General features: G+C 36.5%; 1 protein-coding gene across 1 annotated transcript in view; it reads right to left on the minus strand.

The window, feature by feature from the left end:
• Positions 1-21,053, minus strand: part of CATSPERE (catsper channel auxiliary subunit epsilon) — a gene marked incomplete at its 3' end in the record, with an annotated part of 244,905 nt that overhangs the window by 141,745 nt on the left and 82,107 nt on the right. The window contains exon 8 of the mRNA XM_082615756.1: positions 18,976-19,082. Within this exon, the coding sequence (XP_082471882.1) occupies positions 18,976-19,082 (107 nt within the window). The remainder of the gene's footprint in view (positions 1-18,975; positions 19,083-21,053) is intronic.

A 21,053-nucleotide genomic window follows, 5' to 3' on the forward strand; every position in this document is an offset into this window, starting at 1 on the left:
TTTCAGAGGACCAACTCTTCACTTCATTGACCCTTTCTTCCCTCCCTTCTTCCTTTTTTGCCTCTGTTTTATTTGTTTCCACACTCTGGTCATCACTATTTCTTTCCTTCTACTAACTTTGGGCTTTGTGTGTTCTTTTTCTAGTTCCTTTAGGTGTAAGTTTAGGTTTTTTGTTGGTAATTTTTCTTCTTTCCTGATGTAGACCTGTATTGCTATAAACTTGTCTTTTAGTACTGCTTTTGCTGTGTCCTATAGACTTTATTTTTTTTAATAAATTTATTTATTTTATTTTTGGCTGTGTTGGGTCTTCGTTGCTGAGCACGGGCTTTCTCTAGTTGTGGCAAGTGGGGGCTACTCTTCATTGTAGTGTGCAGGCTTCTCATTCTGGTGGCTTCTCTTGTGGAGCATGGGCTCTAGGCACACAGGCTTCAGTAGTTGTGGCACATGGGCTCAGTAGTTGTGGCACACGGGCTTAGTTGCTCCATGGCATGTGGGATCTTCCCAGACAGGGCTCGAACCTGTGTCCCCTGCATTGGTAGGTGGATTCTTAACCACTGTGCCACCAGGGAAGCCCCACCCCATAGACTTTAGAATATTGTACTTCCACTTTTATTTGTCTCAAGGTACTGGTTTATTTTCTTTGATATCTTCAGTGACCCAATGGTTGTTTAGACTCCATATGCTTGTGTTTCTTCTAGTTTCTTATTGTAGGTGATTTCTAGTCTCATACCACTGTGACTGGAAAAGAGGCTTGATATGATTTCCATCTTTTTAAATGTATTGAGGGCTTCCCTGGTGGTGCAGTGGTTGAGAATCTGCCTGCTAATGCAGGGGACACGGGTTCGAGCCCTGGTTGGGGAGGATCCCACATGCCGCAGAGCAACTAGGCCCGTGAGCCACAACTACTGAGCCTGCGCATCTGGAGCCTGTGCTCCGCAACAAGAGAGGCCGCCATAGTGAGAGGCCCGTGCACCGCGATGAAGAGTGGCCTCCGCTTGCCACAACTAGAGAGGGCCCTCGCACAGAAACGAAGACCCAACACAGCAAATAAATAACTAACTAAATAAATAAATAAGCTCCTACCCCCAACATCTAAAAAAAAAAAAAAGAATAACAGCTGATATTAAAAAAAATGTATTGAGACTTCTTTTGTGTCATTACATGTAATCTATCCTGGAGAATATTCCACGTGTACTTGAAAGAATGTGTATTCTGATGTTTTTGGGTGGAATGCTTTGGATGCATCTCGTAAGGTAACCTGATTTAACGTGTCATTTTTTTCCCACATCTTTATTGGAGTATAAATGCTTTACAATGTTGTGTAAGTTTCTGCTGTATAACAAAGTGAATCAGCTATATGTATACACATACCCCATATCTCCTCCCTCTTGAGCCCCCCTCCCACCCTTCCTATCCCATCCCTCTAGGTCATCACAAAGTCTGGAGTTGATCTCCTTGTGCTATCCAGCAGCTTCCCACTAGCCATCCATTTTACATTTGGTACTGTATATATGTCAATTCTACTCTCTCACTCCATCCCAGCTTCCCCTTTCCCCTCGTGCCCTCAAGTTCATTCTGTACATCTGCATCTTTATTCCTGCCCTGCCACTAGGTTCATCAGTAGTGCTTTTTAAAATTCCATATATATGCATTAGCATACAGTATTTATTTTTCTCTTTCTGACTTACTTCACTCTGTATGACAGACTCTACGTCCATTCACCTCACTACAAATAACTCAATTTCATTCCTTTTTATGGCTGAGTAATATTCCAATGTATATATGTGCCACATCTTCTTTATCCATTCATCTGTTGAGGGACATTTAGGTTGCTTCTATGTCCTGGTTATTGTAAATAGTGCTTCAGTGAACATTGTGGTACATGTCTCTTTTTGAATTATGGTTTTCTCAGGGTATATCCCCAGTAGTGGGATTCCTGGGTCATATGATAGCTCTATCTTTAGTTTTTTGAGGAAAATCCATACTGTTCTCCATAGTGGCTGTAACAATTTACATTCCCACCAACAGTGCAAAAGGGTTCCCTTTTTATGTCAGTGTTTCCTTATTGGTTTTCTGTCTAGATAATCCATCCATTAATATAAGCGGTGTTTAAAGAACCCTACTGTTCTTGTATTACTGTGAATTTCTTCTGTTCTGTCTGTTAATATTTGCTTTATGTATTTAGGTGTTCCTATGTTGGGTGCATATATATTTATAAGTGTTATATATTCTTTTGGGATTGATCCCTTTATCATTATTTATGTTCTTCTTTGTCTCTTATTACAGTCTGTGTTAAAGTTTATTTTGTCCGATATAAATATTGCTACCCCCAGCTATCTTTTTGCTTCCGTTTGCATGGAATACAGGTATTCCTTGGAGATATTACAGGTTCAGTTCCAGACCATTGTGATAAAGCATATATTGCAATAAAGCAAATCACACAAATTTTTTCACTTCCCAATGCATAGAAATGTTATGTGTACACTTACTATAGTTTATTGAGTGTGCAACACCATTTTCTAAAAGAACAATGTACATATCTTAATTAAAAATACGTTATTGGTAAAAATTACAAACCAACATCTGAGTCTTCAGCTAATTGTAATAATTTTGCAATAGTAACATCACAGATCACTGATCAAAAACCACCATAACTTATATAATAATATTATATTAAATATAATCAACTAAATAATAATATAAATAATAATAATTAAAAGTTTGAAATATTGCAGGAATTACTAAAATGTGACCCAGAGACACAAAGTGATCAAATGTTGTTGGAAAAAATGGTACTGTTCTTGACAGATGCAGAGTTGCCAAAAGTCTTCAATTTGTAAAAAACACAATATCTACAAAGTGCAATGAAGTAAAGCACAATAAAACAAAGTATGCCTGTATGTTTTTCCATCCCTTCACTTTCAGTCTGTGTGTGTTTCTTTAGATCTGAAGTGAGTTTCTTGTGGGCAGCATATATATGGATCTTGCTTTTAAATCCGTTCAGTCACTCCATGCCTTTTGATTGGAGCATTTAGTCCATTTCCGTTTAAAGTAATTATTGATAGATATGTATTTATGCCATTTTGTTAATTGTTTTCTGGTTATTTTTGTTGTTCTCTGTTCCTTTCTTCTTCTCTTATTCTCTTTCCTTGTATTTTAATGACTTTCTTTAGTATAACAGCTGTATTCCTTTCTCTTTATTTTTTGTGGCTCTATTATTGGTTTTCGGTTTGTGGTTACCATGAGGTTCTTTTTTTTAAAATTAATTAATTTATTTAATATTTTATTTTTGGCTGCATTGGGTCTTCATTTCTGTGCATGGGCTTTCTCTAGTTCCAGCAAGCAGGGGTTACTCTTCATTGCAGTGCGTGGGTTTCTCATTGTGGCGGCTTCTCTCGTTGTGGAGCATGGGCTCTAGCTGTGTGGGTTTCAGTAGTTGTGGCTTGGGCTCTAGAGCACAGGCTCAGTAGTTGTGGCACAGGGGCTTAGTTGCTCCATGGCATGTGGGATCTTTCTGGACCAGGGCTCAAACCCATATTCCTTGCATTGGCAGGCGGATTCTTAACCACGGCGCCACCAGGGAAGTCCATACCATGAGGCTCTTATATAACAATCTATGTACATAGCAGTCTATTTTAAGGTGATGCATGCTCTAAAGTGTTTGAGCATGTTCTAAAGGCACTACATTTTACTCCCCCTCTCAAGGTTTTGTTTTTTACACCATCTTTTTGTTTTGTGTATTCCTTAAGTAATTATTAGTTTTGTCTTTTAACCTTCATACTGGCTTTATAGTTGGTTGATCTATTACCTTTACCATAGTCTTGCCTTTACCAATGATATTTTTTTCTTTCATAATTTTCATATTTCTACTTATGTTTTTTTTTCTGTTTAAAGAAGTCCTTTTAACATTTCTTGAAAGGTTAGTTTAGTTGTGATTAACTCCTTTAGCTTTTGCTTGTCTGGAAAACTCTTTAGCTCTCATTCAATTCTGAATGATAATCTTGTCAGATAAGGTATTCTTGGTTGTAAGTTTTTTCCTTTCAGTACTTTGAATATGTTGTGCCACTCCCTTCTGGCCTGTAAAGTTTCTGCTGAAAAGTTAGCTAATATTCTTATGGGGATTTCCTTGCATGTAAGTATTTGTTTTTCTCTTGCTGCATTTAAGATTCTCTCTTCATATTTTACTCTTGGCATTTTAATTATAATGTGTCTTGGTGTGGGCCACTTTGAGTTTATCTTGTTTGGGACTGTCATTCCTGGGCTTGGATGCTTGTTCCCTTCACCAGGTTAGGATAATTTTCAGCCATTATTTTTTCGAATAGGTTTTCTGCATTTTTTTCTTTTCTCTCTTTTTCTTCTGAGACCCCTAAAATGCAAAGATAACTACAACTTTTTGCCCCTCTAGTCCCTTAAATTATACTGATTTTTGGGGTTTCTTTTGTCTTTTTCTGTTTTTTTTTTCAAATTTTTATTATAATTTATTTATTTTTTAAATTTTTAATTGAAGTATAGTTAATTCACAACACTGTGTGTGTTAGTTTTAGGTGTACAGCACAGTGAACCTGTGCAGCACAAAAGAATCTGAAAAAGAATATATATATGTATATATATATATATATATATACACATATATATATATGTTATTACAAAATATTGAATATAGTTCCTGGTGTTATACAATAGGTCCTTGTAGGTTATGTATTTTATATAATAGTAGTGTGTATATGTTAATCCCAACTTCCTAACTTATCTCCCACTGCCCCCTTCCCCTTTGGCAACCATAAGTTTGTTTTCTAAGTCTGTGAGTCTTTGTGTGTGTGTGTGTGTGTGTGTGTGTGTGTGTGTGTTACGCAGGCCTCTCACTGCTGTGGCCTCTCCCGTTGTGGAGCACAGGTTCCGGATGCACAGGCTCAGTGGCCATGGCTCACGGGCCCAGCCGCTCTGCAGCATGTGGGATCCTCCCAGACCGGGGCACGAACCCACGTCCCCTGCATCGGCAGGCGGACTCTCAAAAACTGCGCCACCAGGGAAGCCCCTGTGAGTCTATTTTGTAAATAATTTCATTTGTATCTTTTAAAAAAACCCACACGTAAGTGATATCATATTATATTTTTCTTTCTCTGTTGATCTTACTTCAGTTAATATGATAATCTCTAGGTCCATCCATGTTGCTGCAAATGGCATTACTTCATTCTTTTTTAAGGCCAACTAAACTTCCATTGTATATATATGTCACATCTTCTTTATCCATTCATCTGTAGATGAACATATAGGTTGCTTACATGTCTTGGCTATTGTAAATAGTGCTGCTATGAACATTGAGGTACATGTTCCTTTTCAAATTATAGTTTTCTCCAGATGTATACCCAGCAGTGGGATTGCAGGATCATACTGTAACTCTATTTTTAGATTTTTAAGGAACTTCTTTACTGTTCTGCATAGTAGCTACCAATTTATATTCCTACCAACAGTGTAGGAGGGTTCCTTTTTCTCCACACCCTCTCCAGCATTTATTATCTGTAGACTTTTTGATGGTGGTCATTCTGACTGGAGTGAAGTGATAACTCATTGTAGTTTTGATGTGTATTTCTCTAATAATTAGCAATGTTGAGCATCTTTTCATGTGCTTGTTGGCCATCTTTATGTCTTCTTTGCAGAAATGTCTATTTAGATCTTCTGCCCATTTTTTTTGATTGGGTTGTTTTTGTTTGCTTGTTTTGCTTTGTTATTGAGTTGTATGAGCTGCTTGTATATTTTGGAAATAAATCTCTTTTCAGTTGCATCATTTTCTCCCATTCAGGAGGTTGTCCTTTCATTTTGTTTATGGTTTCCTTTGCTGTGCAAAAGCTTTTAAGTTTCATTAGGTCCCATTTGTTTATTTTTGCTTTTATTTCCATTACTCTGGGAGATGGACCCCCCAAAATATTGCTGTGGTTTATGTCAAAGAGTGTTCTGCCTATGTTTTCCTCAGAGTTTTATAGTATCCAGTCTTATGTTTAGGCCTTTAATCCATTTTGAGTTTATTTTTGTATATGGTGTTAGAGAATGTTCTAATTTCATTCTTTTACTTGTAGCTGTCCAGTTTTTGCAGCTCCACTTGTTGAAGAGATGGTCTCTTCTCCATTGTATATTCTTGCCTCCTTTGTTGTAGATTAATTGACCATAGGTGCATGGGTTTATTTCTGGGCTTTCTATAATTTTCCATTGATATATATTTCTGTTTTTGTGCCAGTACAATACTGTTTTGATGATTGTAGCTTTGTAGTATAGTCTGAGGCCAGGGAGCCTGATTCCACCAGCTCCATTTTTCTTTTTCAAGATTGCTTTGGCTTTTTGAGGTCTTTTGTGTTTCCATACAAATTTTAACATTCTTTGTTCTAGTTCTGTAAAAAATGTCATTGGTAATTTGATAGAGTTTGCACTGAATCTATAGATTGCCTTGAGTAGTATAGTCATTTTAACAGTATTGATTCTTCCAACCCAAGAACATGGTATATCTTTTCATTTGTTTGTGTCATCTTTAATTTCTTTCATCAACATCTTATAGTTTTCAGAGTACAGGTCTTTTGCCTCTTTAGGTAGGTTTATTCCTAGGTATTTTATTGTTTTTGATGCAATGGTAAGTGGGATTGTTTCCTTAATTTCTCTTTCTGAAATCTGTTGTTAGTGTACATAAATGCAACAGATTTCTGTGTATTAATTTTGCATCCTGCAACTTTACTGAATTCATTGATGAGCTCTGGTAGTTTTCTGGTCTTTTTGCTGTATTTATTGGGTAATTTCCACTAGACTGTCTTCCAGATTCATTTTTCTGTATCATCTAATCTGCTATTGGTTCCCTCTAGTATATTTTTTATTTTGGTTATTGTATTCTTTAGCTTTGATTCCTTTTAAAATATATTCTATCTCTTTGTTGTAGTTCTCACTGTGTTCCTCCATTCCTCCCCTGAGTTTGGTGAGTATTTTTATGACCATTACTTTGAACTCTTTATCTGGATGGTTGCTAATCTGTTTCATTTACTTCTTTTTTTTTTTTTGAGGTTTTGTCTAATTCTTTCATTTGGAACATATTCTTTTGTCTCATTTTGCCTAACTCTTTGTGTTTGTTTCTGTGTGTTATGTAGATTAGCTACTTTCCCCAGTATTAAAAGAGTGGCTTTATGTAGAAGGTGTCCTGTGTAGTCCAGTAGTGTGGTGTCCCCTGGTAGCCACAGCCAGGTGCTCCAGTAGTGTTCCTTGTGTGAGCTGTATGTCCTCCTCCCATGGCAAGACCATGCTTGCCTCAGGCATGCTAGTGTTCAGGGCTGGCCTCTGTGCAGCAGGCTATGAGTTCTGGTTGCAACTATTGCAAGTGCCCTACTATGCAAGGCTTGCCTCTGAGGCAGGGATCACTTTGAGGGGATGCCAGTGGCAGCTGAGAGTACCAAATCGGACTGGTAGGGAAAGTGCTTTTGAGGGGCTTTGGTGCTTGTTGGAGGCATCCATTGGAACTGGTGGGGTGGGAAGGCGATTTAGGAGAGGTCCAGTACCAACTGAGGGTGGCTAACAGGTATGGTGGGGCAGGGGGCCACTTTGGAGGGGCTCTGGTGCTAGTGGATGTTACCCACTGGAACTGGTGTATTGGGAGGCCGATTTGGAAGGGCTATGCTGCTGGCTGGGTCTGGTGGTAAAGAGGACCATTTGGAGGACTCTAGTGACAGCTAAGGGTGACTGCTGGGTCTGGTGGGGGGGGATCACTTTGGAGTGGAACTGACTGTATCAGGTCCACAGGTGAACCCAGAACAGGGCAATCAGTATTAATAGTTTAAATAGGGAGAGTCAGATATGGTGCCTGCCAGCACTGGGACAGCTAGGTAGAGGGTGAGCCATAAACAAACAACAACAACAAATCTGATGCTCACCAGCTCCTCAGTAACCAGAGAAAGTTCCAACAGATCTCTGCCCCTGAGGCATATGCCCTAAAATTAGTCAATAAATGTCCTTCACATATGACTCAGGTGCTTTTCAGATTGCTGCCCCTGTGCTGGGACTTGGAGGGAGTGAATATTTGCATGCAACCTTTAACAGTAGATTTTTCATTTCTTACAGCTGTCTAGCTCTCCTAGACATAAAGACCACTGGTTTTCAAAGCCAGATATTATGGGAAATCATCTTCCCAGTGCAGGACACCCAGGCTGGGGAACCTGATGTGGGGCTGAGCCCTCACTCCTCAGGGTAGGACTTCCAAGGCTATGATATCCCTCCTGCCATTGGGTTGCAATGCCAGCAGTGTGAGTCCCAGTTACACTGTCTTAGCCACTCCTACCCATCTCAATGTTGTTTTTCCTTTTTATCTTTAGTTGTGGAATATCTTTTCTGCTAGTCTTCAGGTTGTTCTCAGAGATAGTCTCTCTATATGTAGTTGTAATTTTGGCATATCCATGGGAGGAGGTATACCCAGGCAGCATCTTACTACTCCACCATCTTGCCCTGACAATATTTGATCATAAAGTTGAATTTCTGAATAGATTTGCTTCCTAAAAATGGCAAAGAGCTTTTGCAAGGTGTTCAAAATTTTATTTAATAGTTCTATGGATATTGGAATATAAACTTGAGACTATACATTTATTAGAATATAGTGAAAATTTGTGTTAGCGCATTATGGTTATTTTAGGAGACTGATTTTTACCCATTGATGTTGGTGATAATTAACTCACTATGTTATTATTAATTTAGCTCTAATTAACCCAATTGGATAAAAATATCTATGCAAATATTCTTAATATAAGGAACATAGCTTAAGAAGGAATTGTTTGAAAATATATTTCTCCATGAAAAACATATTTGTAAGTAGGATAATGTGACTTATAGCAGTATAAAGCTAGGCAAAAACTTAACTTCTTACAGCAGAATAGATTTCCCACCTGATAAGTTTTTAAGTTATTTCAACTTTTGTTTTTTGTTTGCAAAATATTCTCTTTAAAATTTCAGCTTTGCTCAGCTATAATTGACAAATAAAACTTTAAGATATTTAAAGTGTACATCACTCGATATACATACATAATGTGAAAGGATTCCCTCCCACTCAATCTGGTTAATTAACATCCATCATCTCACACATCTATCTTTCTTTCTTTGTTTTTTGGCGAGAACATTTAAGTTCTACTCTCTTAGCAACTTTCAAGTATAAAATACAGTGTATCAACTAGAGTCACCACGTTTTTCATTAGAGCCTCAGACTTTATTCATCTTATAACTGAAAATTCATACAGTTTCTTACCAACTTCTCCCTATTTCCCTCAACCCCCAGCCCTAGCGACCACTGTTTCTCTGAGTTTGACTTTTTTTTTTTCAGATTCCACATATAACTAACACCATGAAGTATCTCTTGTCTTTGTCTGGCTTATTTCACTTAGCATAATGCCCTCAAAGTCCATCCATGTTGCCAAATGGCAGAATTTTCTTCTTTCTCATGGCTGAATAATATCCCATAATATAGTCTATTGTGAACAATGCTGATGTAGACATAGGAATGCAGATATCTCTTCATTATCCTGTTTTTTCTTTCCTTTAGAGATATACCCAGAAGTGGGATTGCTTGATCATATGGTACTTCTATTTTTAATTTTTTGAGGAAGTTCCATACTGTTTTCCATAAGGATGTACCAATTTACATTCCCACCAACAGAGCACAAGAGTTCTCTTTTCTCCACATCCTTGCCAACACTTGTTAACTCGTCTTTTTGATGATGATCACTCTAACAGGTATGAAGTGATATTTCATTGTGGTTTTGATTTGCATTTCCCTTGTGATTAGTGATGTCAGGCACCTTTTCAGATACTTGTTGGCCACTTATATGTCTTCTTTGGGAAAATGACCATTTGGTTCCTCTATTTCATATCCGATTTTGGTGTTGTTGTTGCTATTGAGTTGTATGAGTTCTTAATATATTTTGGATATTAACCCCAATCAGATACATGATTTGCAATTAATTTCTCCCATTCGATAGGTTGCCTTTTTATTTGTTGAATTGGCTTTTGGTGTCAGATACAAAATATCAGTGCCAAGACTGATGTCAAGGAGCTTACCATTTATGTTTTCTTCTACGAGTTTTATGGTTTCAGTCACACATTTAAGTCTTTAATCTCATTTCAAGTTCATTTTTGTGTATGATGTAGAATAAGTTTCCAGGTTTATTATTTTGCATGTTGCAGTTTCCCAACACCATTTATTGAAGAGACTATCCTTTCTCCATTGTATATTTTGGGTCCTTTGTCATCAATTAACTGACCATGTATACATGGGTTTATTTCTGGGCTCTTGATTCTGTACCATTAACCTATGTGTTTTTATGCACATACCATACTGTTTTGATCACTACATCTTTGTAATACAGTGTAATGTCAGGTAGTGTGATGCTTCCAGCTTTGTTCTTATTTCTCAAGATTCTTTGGTTATTTGAGGTCTTTTGCGGTTCCATACAAATTTTAGAATTGTTTGCTCTATTTCTGTAAAAATTGCCAATGGAATCTTGATAGGGATTGCATTGAATCTGTAGATTACTTTGGATGGTATGGACATTTAAACAATATTAGTTCTCTATATGAGCATGTAATATATTTCCATTTATTTATGTCTGATTTTTTTCATCAATGTCTCATAGTTTTCAGTGTACAGATCTTTTACCACTTTGTTTAAATTTAATCCTATCTATTTTATTCTTTTGATGAAATTGTAAATGGGACTGTTTTCTTAGTTTCTCTTTCTGATAGTTCATTGTTAGTGTATAGAAATACAACTGATTTTTGTATGTAGATTTTGTATCCTGAAATCTACTGAATTTTTAAATTAGTTCTCATAGTTTTTGGAGGAGTCTTTAGGGTTTTGTATACATAAGGTCATGTCATTTATAAATAGAGACAGTTTTACTTCTTCCTTTCCAATTTAGGTGCCTTTTATTCTATTTTTTGCCTAATTGCTCTGGCTAGGTCTCACAGTTCTATGTTGAATGTAAGTGGCGAGGGAGGGCCTCCTTGTCTTTTTCCTGACCCTAGAGAAAAAGTTTCCAGCTTTTCGCCATTGATTATAAGGTTTACTGTGAACTCGTCATATATGGCCTTTATTATATTCACCTTTATTATGTATGTTCCCTCTATACTCACTTTCTTGACAGTTTTTGTCATGAATTGATGATAAAATTTGCCAAATGATCTTTCTGTATCTATTGAGATAAACATATGATTTTTATCCTGCATTTTGTTAATCTGGTGTATTACACTGATGATTGATCGTGTGTGTTGAACCACCCTTGCATCCCTGAAATGAATCCCACTTGATCATGGTGTATGAACCTTTAAAGGTATAGTTAAATTTGGTTTTCTCGAGAATTTTTACATTTATATTCATCAGGTATTGGCCTAACATTTTCTTTTCTTTTAGTGTTCTTTTCTGGTTTTGGTATCAGGGTAATTTTTTTTTTTTCTTTTTTTTTGTGGTATGCGGGCCTCTCACTGTTGTGGCCTCTCCCGTTGCGGAGCACAGGCTCCGGATGCGCAGGCCCAGCGGCCATGGCTCACGGGCCCAGCCGCTCCGCGGCATATGGGATCCTCCCAGACCGGGGCACGAACCCGTATCCCCTGCATTGGCAGGCGGACTCTCAACCACTGCGCCACCAGGGAGGCCCGGTATCAGGGTAATTTTTGCCTTGAAAAATGAGTTTGGAAGATTTCCCTCCTCTTCTATTTTTTGGAAGAGTTTGAAAAGGATTGGTAGTAAGTCTTCTTTAAATATTTGGTAGAATTCACCACAAAGTATTCTTAAATAAACATACATATACAAATACTTTACATACTCATGCTAGTATTTCTATAGAAAAAATTCTTAGAAGTGGGAATGTTAAGTCATAGGTTACATTTATTTAAAATATACATTCTTCAGCAATCTCCCTCCTTTACTTTTATTTTTAAAATAAAAATATTTTAAACGAGTCTATATTTTTCAACTTACCTGTTTTACCAATTCACACTCCCAATATTTCCCTATGTTCTCCCCAAACCTAATCTCCTTCTCCATCTTCTTCTTCACTTCCTCCTCTCCTCTCCAGAAATCTTCTTCCTTCCCTTCCTCCTCCTGCTCACTCTGTTACATTTTTCTTCTTATTACCCTTCTTCCTTTGGTCATATCACATTTGTTGGGATTATAAATACAATGTGGGAGAACAAGTAAAAATAGGCATGCTTTTATTTTTCATGATGTAATGAGAATAATTCATGTTTTATCAATTAACTTGGTCTCTGATATGTATATTTGTTTTAAGTTAAGCATATTTTCTCCTAATTCCAACTTATTAACCATTTATAAAGTCAAAAATGCATGTTAGATTTTATCAAAAACTCTTTTCATACTTATTGTAAATAATTATGTCATTTTTTCCCTTTAATCTATTATTATAGTAAATTACATTAATTTCCTAATGTTGAAACATCTTTGCATATGTAACCACACTCTAGTTTTAAAGTCATTTTGAAAAATAAAGTGGTGTTGATTTTAATATAGTAACAAGGCATCTATATTAAAAGAAAAATTAACATATTCTTGAGCTCTGTCTGCCCAATTTTTTACATTTGAACTGTGCTAGCCTTACATAATGAATTGAAAAGATTTCCATATTCTTAAACATATGTTATATAGTTTGAATAATAAAGAGATTGTTATTTTATGACAATAGCCTTAGGAGAATTTACTCACAAAACCATCTGGGCTTGATGCCTTGAAGAAGGAGATTAATTTTATTACCATTTCAATTTTATATATCTTTAAAAGATAAAAACTTTCTCAAAAACAAGTGACATGACAGTCATCACATAATATTTTAACAGTAGTTCCTGAATATCTAAATATCCAGACAGTATTTAAGTTAAATATCTTTTAATTTATAGGTTCCTCCACCCTCTCTCTCTCTCTCTTTTTTTCTTTGTAATTTAGTTTTTGAAGGAATGAGTTTACTGGGTAATATTTTTAAATATAAAACAACAAGGTTGGTCATGTGCATGCCCAAGACTGTGCCTTTTGACGGATGACCTCAGGGGCTTCATATTGTGGGGCAAATAAACTTCACTAAAATAGTCCAATCAATCACTAAACAAACAAACAAGGAAACAAAAAATAACAATCCATTAGAGGGACTAAACAGTAGATTTGAAATGTCAGGAGAAAGAACTACTGAACTTGTAGGATGATTGAGATTATGCAATCCAAAGAAGAAACAGAGGAAAAAAATTAAAGAAAAATGTGTAAAATCTCAGTGAAATGTGTGATATCATTAACTGCATCAACATATATGTAGCTGGAGTGTCAGAAGAAAAGGAGAGAAAAAAAGGAGGAGGGAAAAATTTGAACAATAGCTGAAAACTTCCCAAATTTGATGAAAATCAATGTATATATTTAAGGAGCTCAACAAACTCCAGGTAGGATCTATACAAAGAGATTCACACACTTAACATATCATAGCAAAAATGTTGAAAGCCAAAGTAAAGGAAAATCTGAAAAGCAGCAGGAGAAAATCAACACGTTACAAAGAAGGAACACTCCCTCACCCAACACACAACCCAAATTAAAAGCTGACTTCTTATAAGAAATAATGGAGGGCAGAGGCAGTGGAATCACATATTTAAAGTGTGGAGAGAAAAAAGTCAACAGAAATTCTATATCCAGCAAAACGTTTTTTCAAAAATGAAGTAGAAAGTAAAACTTTTCCAGATACACAAAAAGAAGAGAACTTGTCATAGAAAATCTGCGTTATAAGAAATACTAAAGGAAGTTCTTCAGGTTGAAAGCAAGACACAGCACACAGTAATTCAAATCCACATTAAAAAAACACACAAAAAAAAACAATGGTAAAGGTAATTATACAATTATAAAAGAGTATAAATGGGGCTTCCCTGGTGGCGCAGTGCTTGAGAATCCACCTGCCAATGCAGGAGACACGGGTTCAAGCCCTGGTCTGGGAAGATCCACATGCCGCAGAACAACTAAGCCTGTGCACCATAACTACTGAGCCTGCGTTCTAGAGACCACGAGCCACAACTGCTGAGCCCGTGCACCACTACTACTGAAGCCCATGCACCTAGAGCCCATGCTCTGCAATGAGAAGCCACCATGATGAGAAGCCTGCGCACCGCAACAAAGAGTAGCCCCCACTCGCCGCAACTAGAGAAAGCCATGCGCAGCAATGAAGACCCAATACAGCCCCCCCAAAAGAGTATAAATGTATGTTTCTCCATTTTTCTCTTAACTGATTTTAAAAGCAATTTTATAAAGCAACATAAGTTTAATTGTATTGTTGGGCTTATAACATAAAAATGTAATATATTTGCTAATAATAACATTATAGAGAGGGATGGGAACACAGCTATATTGGAGAAAGGAAATGACAACAGATGATAACTCAAATCCATAGGAACAAATGAAGAGAACCAGATATGGTAAATAAGGAAGTTAATACAAGTGATATACATGTATACTCACTCTCCTTTCTTCCCTCAGCTTCTTTAAAAGGTATAAAATTACTCAAGCTAATAGTTATAACAATGTGTCATTGGGTTTCTAGCATATATAGATATAATAATATGCATAACAATAGTAGCAAACAAGGCCAGTTGGGGGAGGAAATAGGAATGCTTTCCTATATCTCACTGGAATTAAGTTAGCATAAATCTGAATTAGATTCTGATAATATATATATATATGTATATATATATATATATATATATATATATATATATATATATATATATACATATATATATATATGGCCTGCCCTAGATGAAAAACTAAGAAAATATTTCAAACAATATAGTGAAAAAAATTAATGTAATTAAATTGTTACACACTGAAAATACTCAATACTAAAGAAAACTGTAAAGGAGGAATACATGAAAAAGAAAGACATAAATATATTAAATGAAAAGAAAATGACAGACATAAATCCAACTATGTCAGTAATAACCTTAAATGTGAGGGGACTAAGCAGATCAATGAAATGGCAGAGACTAGGTAACAAAAGAAGATCCAACTATATGCTGCCTATAGGAAATGCATTTTAGATTCTAAAATACAAATAGGCGGGCCTCCCTGGTGGCGCAGTGGTTGAGAGTCCGCCTGCCGATGCAGGGGATACGGGTTCGTGCCCCGGTCTGGGAGGATCCCATATGCCGCGGAGCGGCTGGGCCCGTGAGCCATGGCCGCTGGGCCTGCGCGTCCGGAGCCTGTGCTCCGCAACGGGAGAGGCCACAACAGTGAGAGGCCCGCATACCGCAAAAAGAAAAAAAAATAAAATAAAATAAAATAAAATACAAATAGGTTGGGAAAAAAAGGATGGGAAAAATATATCATGCAAAGGAGTGGATATACTAATATCAGACAAAATAGATTTTAAAACAAAATTAAAAGTTCCAAAAATAAAGAGGGACATTTTATAATGTTGAATGGTCTGTCCATCAGGGAAGTATAACGATTCTAAATGTATTCATCTGACATCAGAGACATAAAATACATGATGCAAAACCTGACAGAAAAAAGGGAGAAAGAAATAACTCAACAATAATAGTTGTAGACTTTGATATACCACTTTCAATAATGGGTAAAACAACAAGCAGAAGATCAACAAGGAAACAGAAGACCTGAACAACACTATAAGCCAGCTAGACCTAACAGACATCTATAGAACACTCCACCCAACAACATAAAACTACAAATTCTTCATAAGTGTACATGGAAAGTTCTCCAGGACAGACCACATATAAGGCCATAAAATAAACCTCAATATATTTAAAAGGACTGAAATCATATAAAGTATATTCTCTGACCACAAAGAAGTGAAATTGGATACCATATGACCCAGAAATTTCACTCTTAGGTATATATGCAAGAGAAATGAAAAATGTCCACACAAAACTTGTATATAAATGTTCATAGCAGCACTATTCATAATAGCCCCAAAGCAGAAGCAACTGAAATGTTCAGAAACTAAAGAATGAATAAATGAAATGTTGGTATATCTATATAATAGAATATTACTTGGCAATAAAAAGAAATGAAATACATTTGGCCTTTGCACAATGCAGGGGTCAGGGTGCTGCCTCCCCTACCACCCACCTCCGCCAACAGTCAAAAGTCTGTGTATAAATTTACAGTTGGCTCTCCATACACTTAGTTCCACATCCGTGGATTCAACCAACTGTAGATTGTGTAGTACTGTAGTACATATGTATTGAACAAAAAAGATCTGTGTATAAGTGGATCTGTGCCGTTTAAACCCTTGTTGTTCAAGGGTCAACTGTACTGATATATACTACAACATGGATGAACCTTAAAAACATTATGCTAACAGAAAGAAGCCAGTCACAGAAGAACATATATTGTATGATCCTCTTGATATGAAACAATCCAGAATAAGCAAACCACAGAGACAGAAAATGGATTAGCAGTGTTAAGGGCTGGGGGTGGAGGGAATGGGGTTTCTTTTTAGGTTGATAAAGATGTTCTAGAATTAGATAGTGGTTGCACAACTCTGTGAATATCCTAAAAATCATTGAATTTTACACTTTAAAAGGGTGAATTGTGTAGTATATGAATTATATCTCAATAAAGCCATTAAAAATAGAGAAGAAAAAATTGTACCAATAACCTTCCTACCTGCCTGCTAAATGAGACAAGGCCTTTGGCTTGGTTTTATAGCAACTGCTTCTCCTCCCTCCCTAACACCCAAAGTTTTATAAGATCAGCAGGAATTTCAGCTCCAGATTAATATTTTATCTCTCTAAATGGCACCCTCTACTTTAACCATGAATTGAACTGCTTTGCATCTCCTAGAATGCATCTGCTTTCTTAGGTCTCTGTTTGAAGGCCCTCTTATGTGTTGCCCTGCTCTTTGAAAGCCTCCTCCAATTGGCTCACTTTTATTTGTTTTCAATAGTGCAGATGTCACCTCTTTAGGAATGTCCTCCCTGAGGCTTTGTTAGTGCACCCTCAAAGCCTTAGTTGCTGTACCATCTATATATTTCACTTCACCCTGGGCTCACTTCTATCATAGCATCTATTTGTTTACTTGTCTCCCCCACTAAACTATGAGGTCAATGACTGCAAGTATTGTACCTTTTAGTTATAAGCACCTTGCCCTGTGCCTAGGTGCTCAATAGATTAAGAAAGCCTGTCTAGCCGCATGTAAATCAATGAAGTTAAAACAAATCCTCACACCATACATAAAAATAAACTCAAAATTGCTTGAAGACTTAAATATAAGGCATGACACCATAAAACTCTTAGATGAGAACATAGGCAAAACATTCTCTGACATAAATTGTACCAATGTTTTCTTAGGTTAGTTTCCAAGGTAATAGAAATAAAAGCAAAAGTAAACAAATGGGACCTAATCAAACTTACAAGCTTTTGTATAGTAAAGGAAACCATAAATAAAATGAAAAGACAACTTATGGACTGGGAGAAAATATTTGCAAATGATGTGACTTACAAGGGATCAATGTGCAAAATATACAAACAGCTCATATAACTCAATACCAAAAAAAAAAAACAATTGAAAAATGGTCAGAAGATCTAAATAAACATTTCTCCAAGGAAGGTATACAGATGGCCAACAGGCCCATGAAAAGATGCTCATCATCACTAATCATTAGAGGAATGCAAATCAAAACTATAATGAGGTACTACCTCACACAAGTCAGAATGGCCATCATTAAAAAGTCTACAAATAATAAATGCTGGATAGGGTGTGGAGAAATGGGAACCTTCCTGCACTGTTGGTGGGAATGTAAATTGGTGTAGCCACTATGGAAAGCAGTACGGAGGTTCCTCAAAAAACTAAAAATAGAGTTGCCATATGACACTGCAATCCTACTGCTGGGTATATATCTGGACAAAAGTATAATTTGAAAAGATTCATGCACCCCAATGTTCATTGCAGCACTATTTATAATAGCCAAGACACGGAAACGACCTAAGTGTCCATTGACAGATGAATGGATAAGAAGATGTGGTATTTATAAACAATGAAATATTATGCAGCCATAAAAAAGAATGAAATAATGCCATTTGCAGCTACATGGATGGACCTAGAGATTATCATACTAAGTGAAGGAAATCAGAAAGAGAAAGACAAATACCATATGATATCACTTATATGTGGAATCTAAAATATGACACAAATGAACTTATCTACAAAACAGAAACAGACTCACAGATATAGAGAACAGATTTGTGGTTGCCAAGGGAGGGAGGAGTGGGGGAGGGATGGATTGGGAGATTGGGATTAGCATATGCAAACATTATATATATGATGGATAAAAAACAAGGTCCTGCTGTGTAGCACAGGGAACTATATTCAATATCCTGTGATAAACCATAATGGAAAAGGATATGAAAAAGAATGTATATATGTATATGTATTACTGAATCACTTTGCTATATGTAGAAATTAGCACAACATTGTAAATCAACTGTACTTCAATAAAATAAATTTAAAAAAATGTTTGTCTAAACCCCATGATCACCTACTAACTTTAACAGTAATGGATTTTACTTCTCAGGGGTGTGTGCGTGTGTGAGGGCACGTACACCCGTGCACTGATGGTGGTAATGATCGTGATATCAGTCATATCACTGTGGCTCACTTTAAAGAACCAGCAGGAAACATTTTTGAGATACTGCTAGGATTTGCCACCATCCTGAATGAGACTCTTGTATTGACCTTTAGCTATTAATACAAATTGTTAAACTATTGGAGTGTGACTGGTATTTTCTGAGTTGGTAACTAGTTCTGATTATCACAATTTTAATGTGTTCAAAGAAGCTACTTGGAAATTACATATAAGATATTCCATGAAATTCCACTAGGGTTTTTAAATTTCTTGAAGTTTCTGATAATTATTTTACTTAATTTTAAACATAAATTTAATATCTGAAATTAAAAAATTAAATACCCATTCTTCATTTTTCCATGTGGAAAATAAACTTTTCTTCTCAGAACTGTATATATGGCAGGCTTCTGTCCCAAAGTGGCCAACTGTTTGCTAAGTATTATGGAATTCTGTAAAAAAAAACACCTCTTTTTAATCTTTTCAGAGCCAAAATTATTCAGAAATTACATCATGATATACTGAATTTATTATTTTAGTTAAGACATTCTTTACATTTATAAATTTACCACATTTTCAAGATTCAGCTTTGGTTTCTTTCCTACTATATAGCCTCCTCCCTATTAGAACCTTATGAATTATAAATGTCATAATCGCATATGACATTTGAAACACTATGCACAATAGTGTTGAAAACACTATGTTGAAAATAGCGTTGAAAACACTATGCACAATCAGAATCCCGAATAAACTGATATTATGGAGGCTCTTAAATAAATACACTTAGTTTTTAAATTTTATTTATTTATTTATTTACTTTTAACATCTTTATTGGAGTATAACTGCTTTACATTGTTGTGTTAGTTGCTGCTGTATAACAAAGTGAATCAGTTATATGTATGCATACATCCCCATATACCCTCTCTCTTGTGTCTCCCTCCCACACTCCCTTTCCTACCCCTCTAGCTGGTCACAAAGCACCGAGCTGATCTCTGTGTGCTATGCAACTGCTTCCCACTAGCTATCAATTTTACATTTGGTAGTGTATATATGTCAGTGCTACTCTCTCACTTTGCCCAGCTTACATGTCCCCCTCCCCGTGTCCTCAAGTCCATTTTCTACGTCTGAATCTTTATTCCTGTCCAGCCCCTACGTTCATCAGAACCTTTTTTTTCTTTTACATTCCATATACATGTGTTAGCATATGGTATTTGTTTTTCTCTTTCTGACTTACTTTACTCTGTATGACAGACTCTAGGTCCACCCACCTCACCACAAATAACTCAATTTCGTTTCTTTTTATGGCTGAGTAATATTCCATTGTATATATGTGCCACGTCTTCTTTATCCATTCATCTGTCGACAGACACTTAGGTTGCTTCCATGTCCTGGTTAATGCAAATAGTGCTGCAATGAATACTGTGGTACATGATTTTTTTTGAATTATGGTATTCTCAGGGTATATGCCCACAAGTGGGATTGCTGGGTCAAATGGTAGTTATATATATATATATACTTTTTTTTTGGTGGTACGCGGGCCTCTCACTGCTGTGGCCTCTCCCATTGCAGAGCACAGGCTCCGGACGTGCAGGCTCAGTGGCCATGGCTCACGGGCCCAGCCACTCCATGGAATGTGGGATCCTCCCGGGCCGGGGCATGAACCCGTGTCCCCTGCATTAGCAGGTGGACTCTCAACCACTGCACCACCAGGGAAGCCCTATTTTTAGTTTTTTAAGGAACCTCCACATTGTCCTCCATAGTGGCTGTATCAATTTACATTCCCAACAACAGTGCAAGAGGGTTCCCTTTTCTCCACACCCTCTCCAGCATTTATTGTTTCTAGATTTTTTGATGATGGCCAATCTGACTGGTGTGAGGTTTTGATTTGATTTTCTCTAATGATTAGTGATGTTGAACATCCTTTCATGTGTTTTTTGGCAATCTGTATATCTTTTTTGGAGAAATGTCTATTTGGGTCTTCTGCCCATTTTTGGATTCAGTTGTTGGTTTTTTTGATATTGAGCAGCATGAGCTGCTTGTATATTTTGGAGATTAATCCTCTGTCAGTTGCTTCATTTGCAGATATTTTCTGCCATTATGAAGGTTGTCTTTTCATCTTGTTTATGGTTTCCTTTGATGTGCAAAAGCTTTTAAGTTTCATTAGGTCCCATTTCTTTATTTTTTTTTTATTTCCGTTTTTCTAGGAGGTGGGTCAAACCGGATCTTGCTGTGATTTATGTCATAGAGTGTTCTGCCTATGTTTTCCACTAAGAGTTTAATAGTGTCTGGCCTTATATTTAGGTCTTTAATCCATTTTGAGTTTATTTTTGTGTATGGTGTTAGGGAGTGTTCTAATTTCATTCTTTTACATGTAGCTGTCCAGTTTTCCCAGAATCACTTATTGAAGAGGCTGTCTTTTCTCC

The sequence above is a fragment of the Mesoplodon mirus genome (genome assembly GCF_964341445.2).
Source record: "Mesoplodon mirus genome assembly, chromosome: 3".
Classification (NCBI taxonomy): domain Eukaryota; kingdom Metazoa; phylum Chordata; class Mammalia; order Artiodactyla; family Ziphiidae; genus Mesoplodon; species Mesoplodon mirus.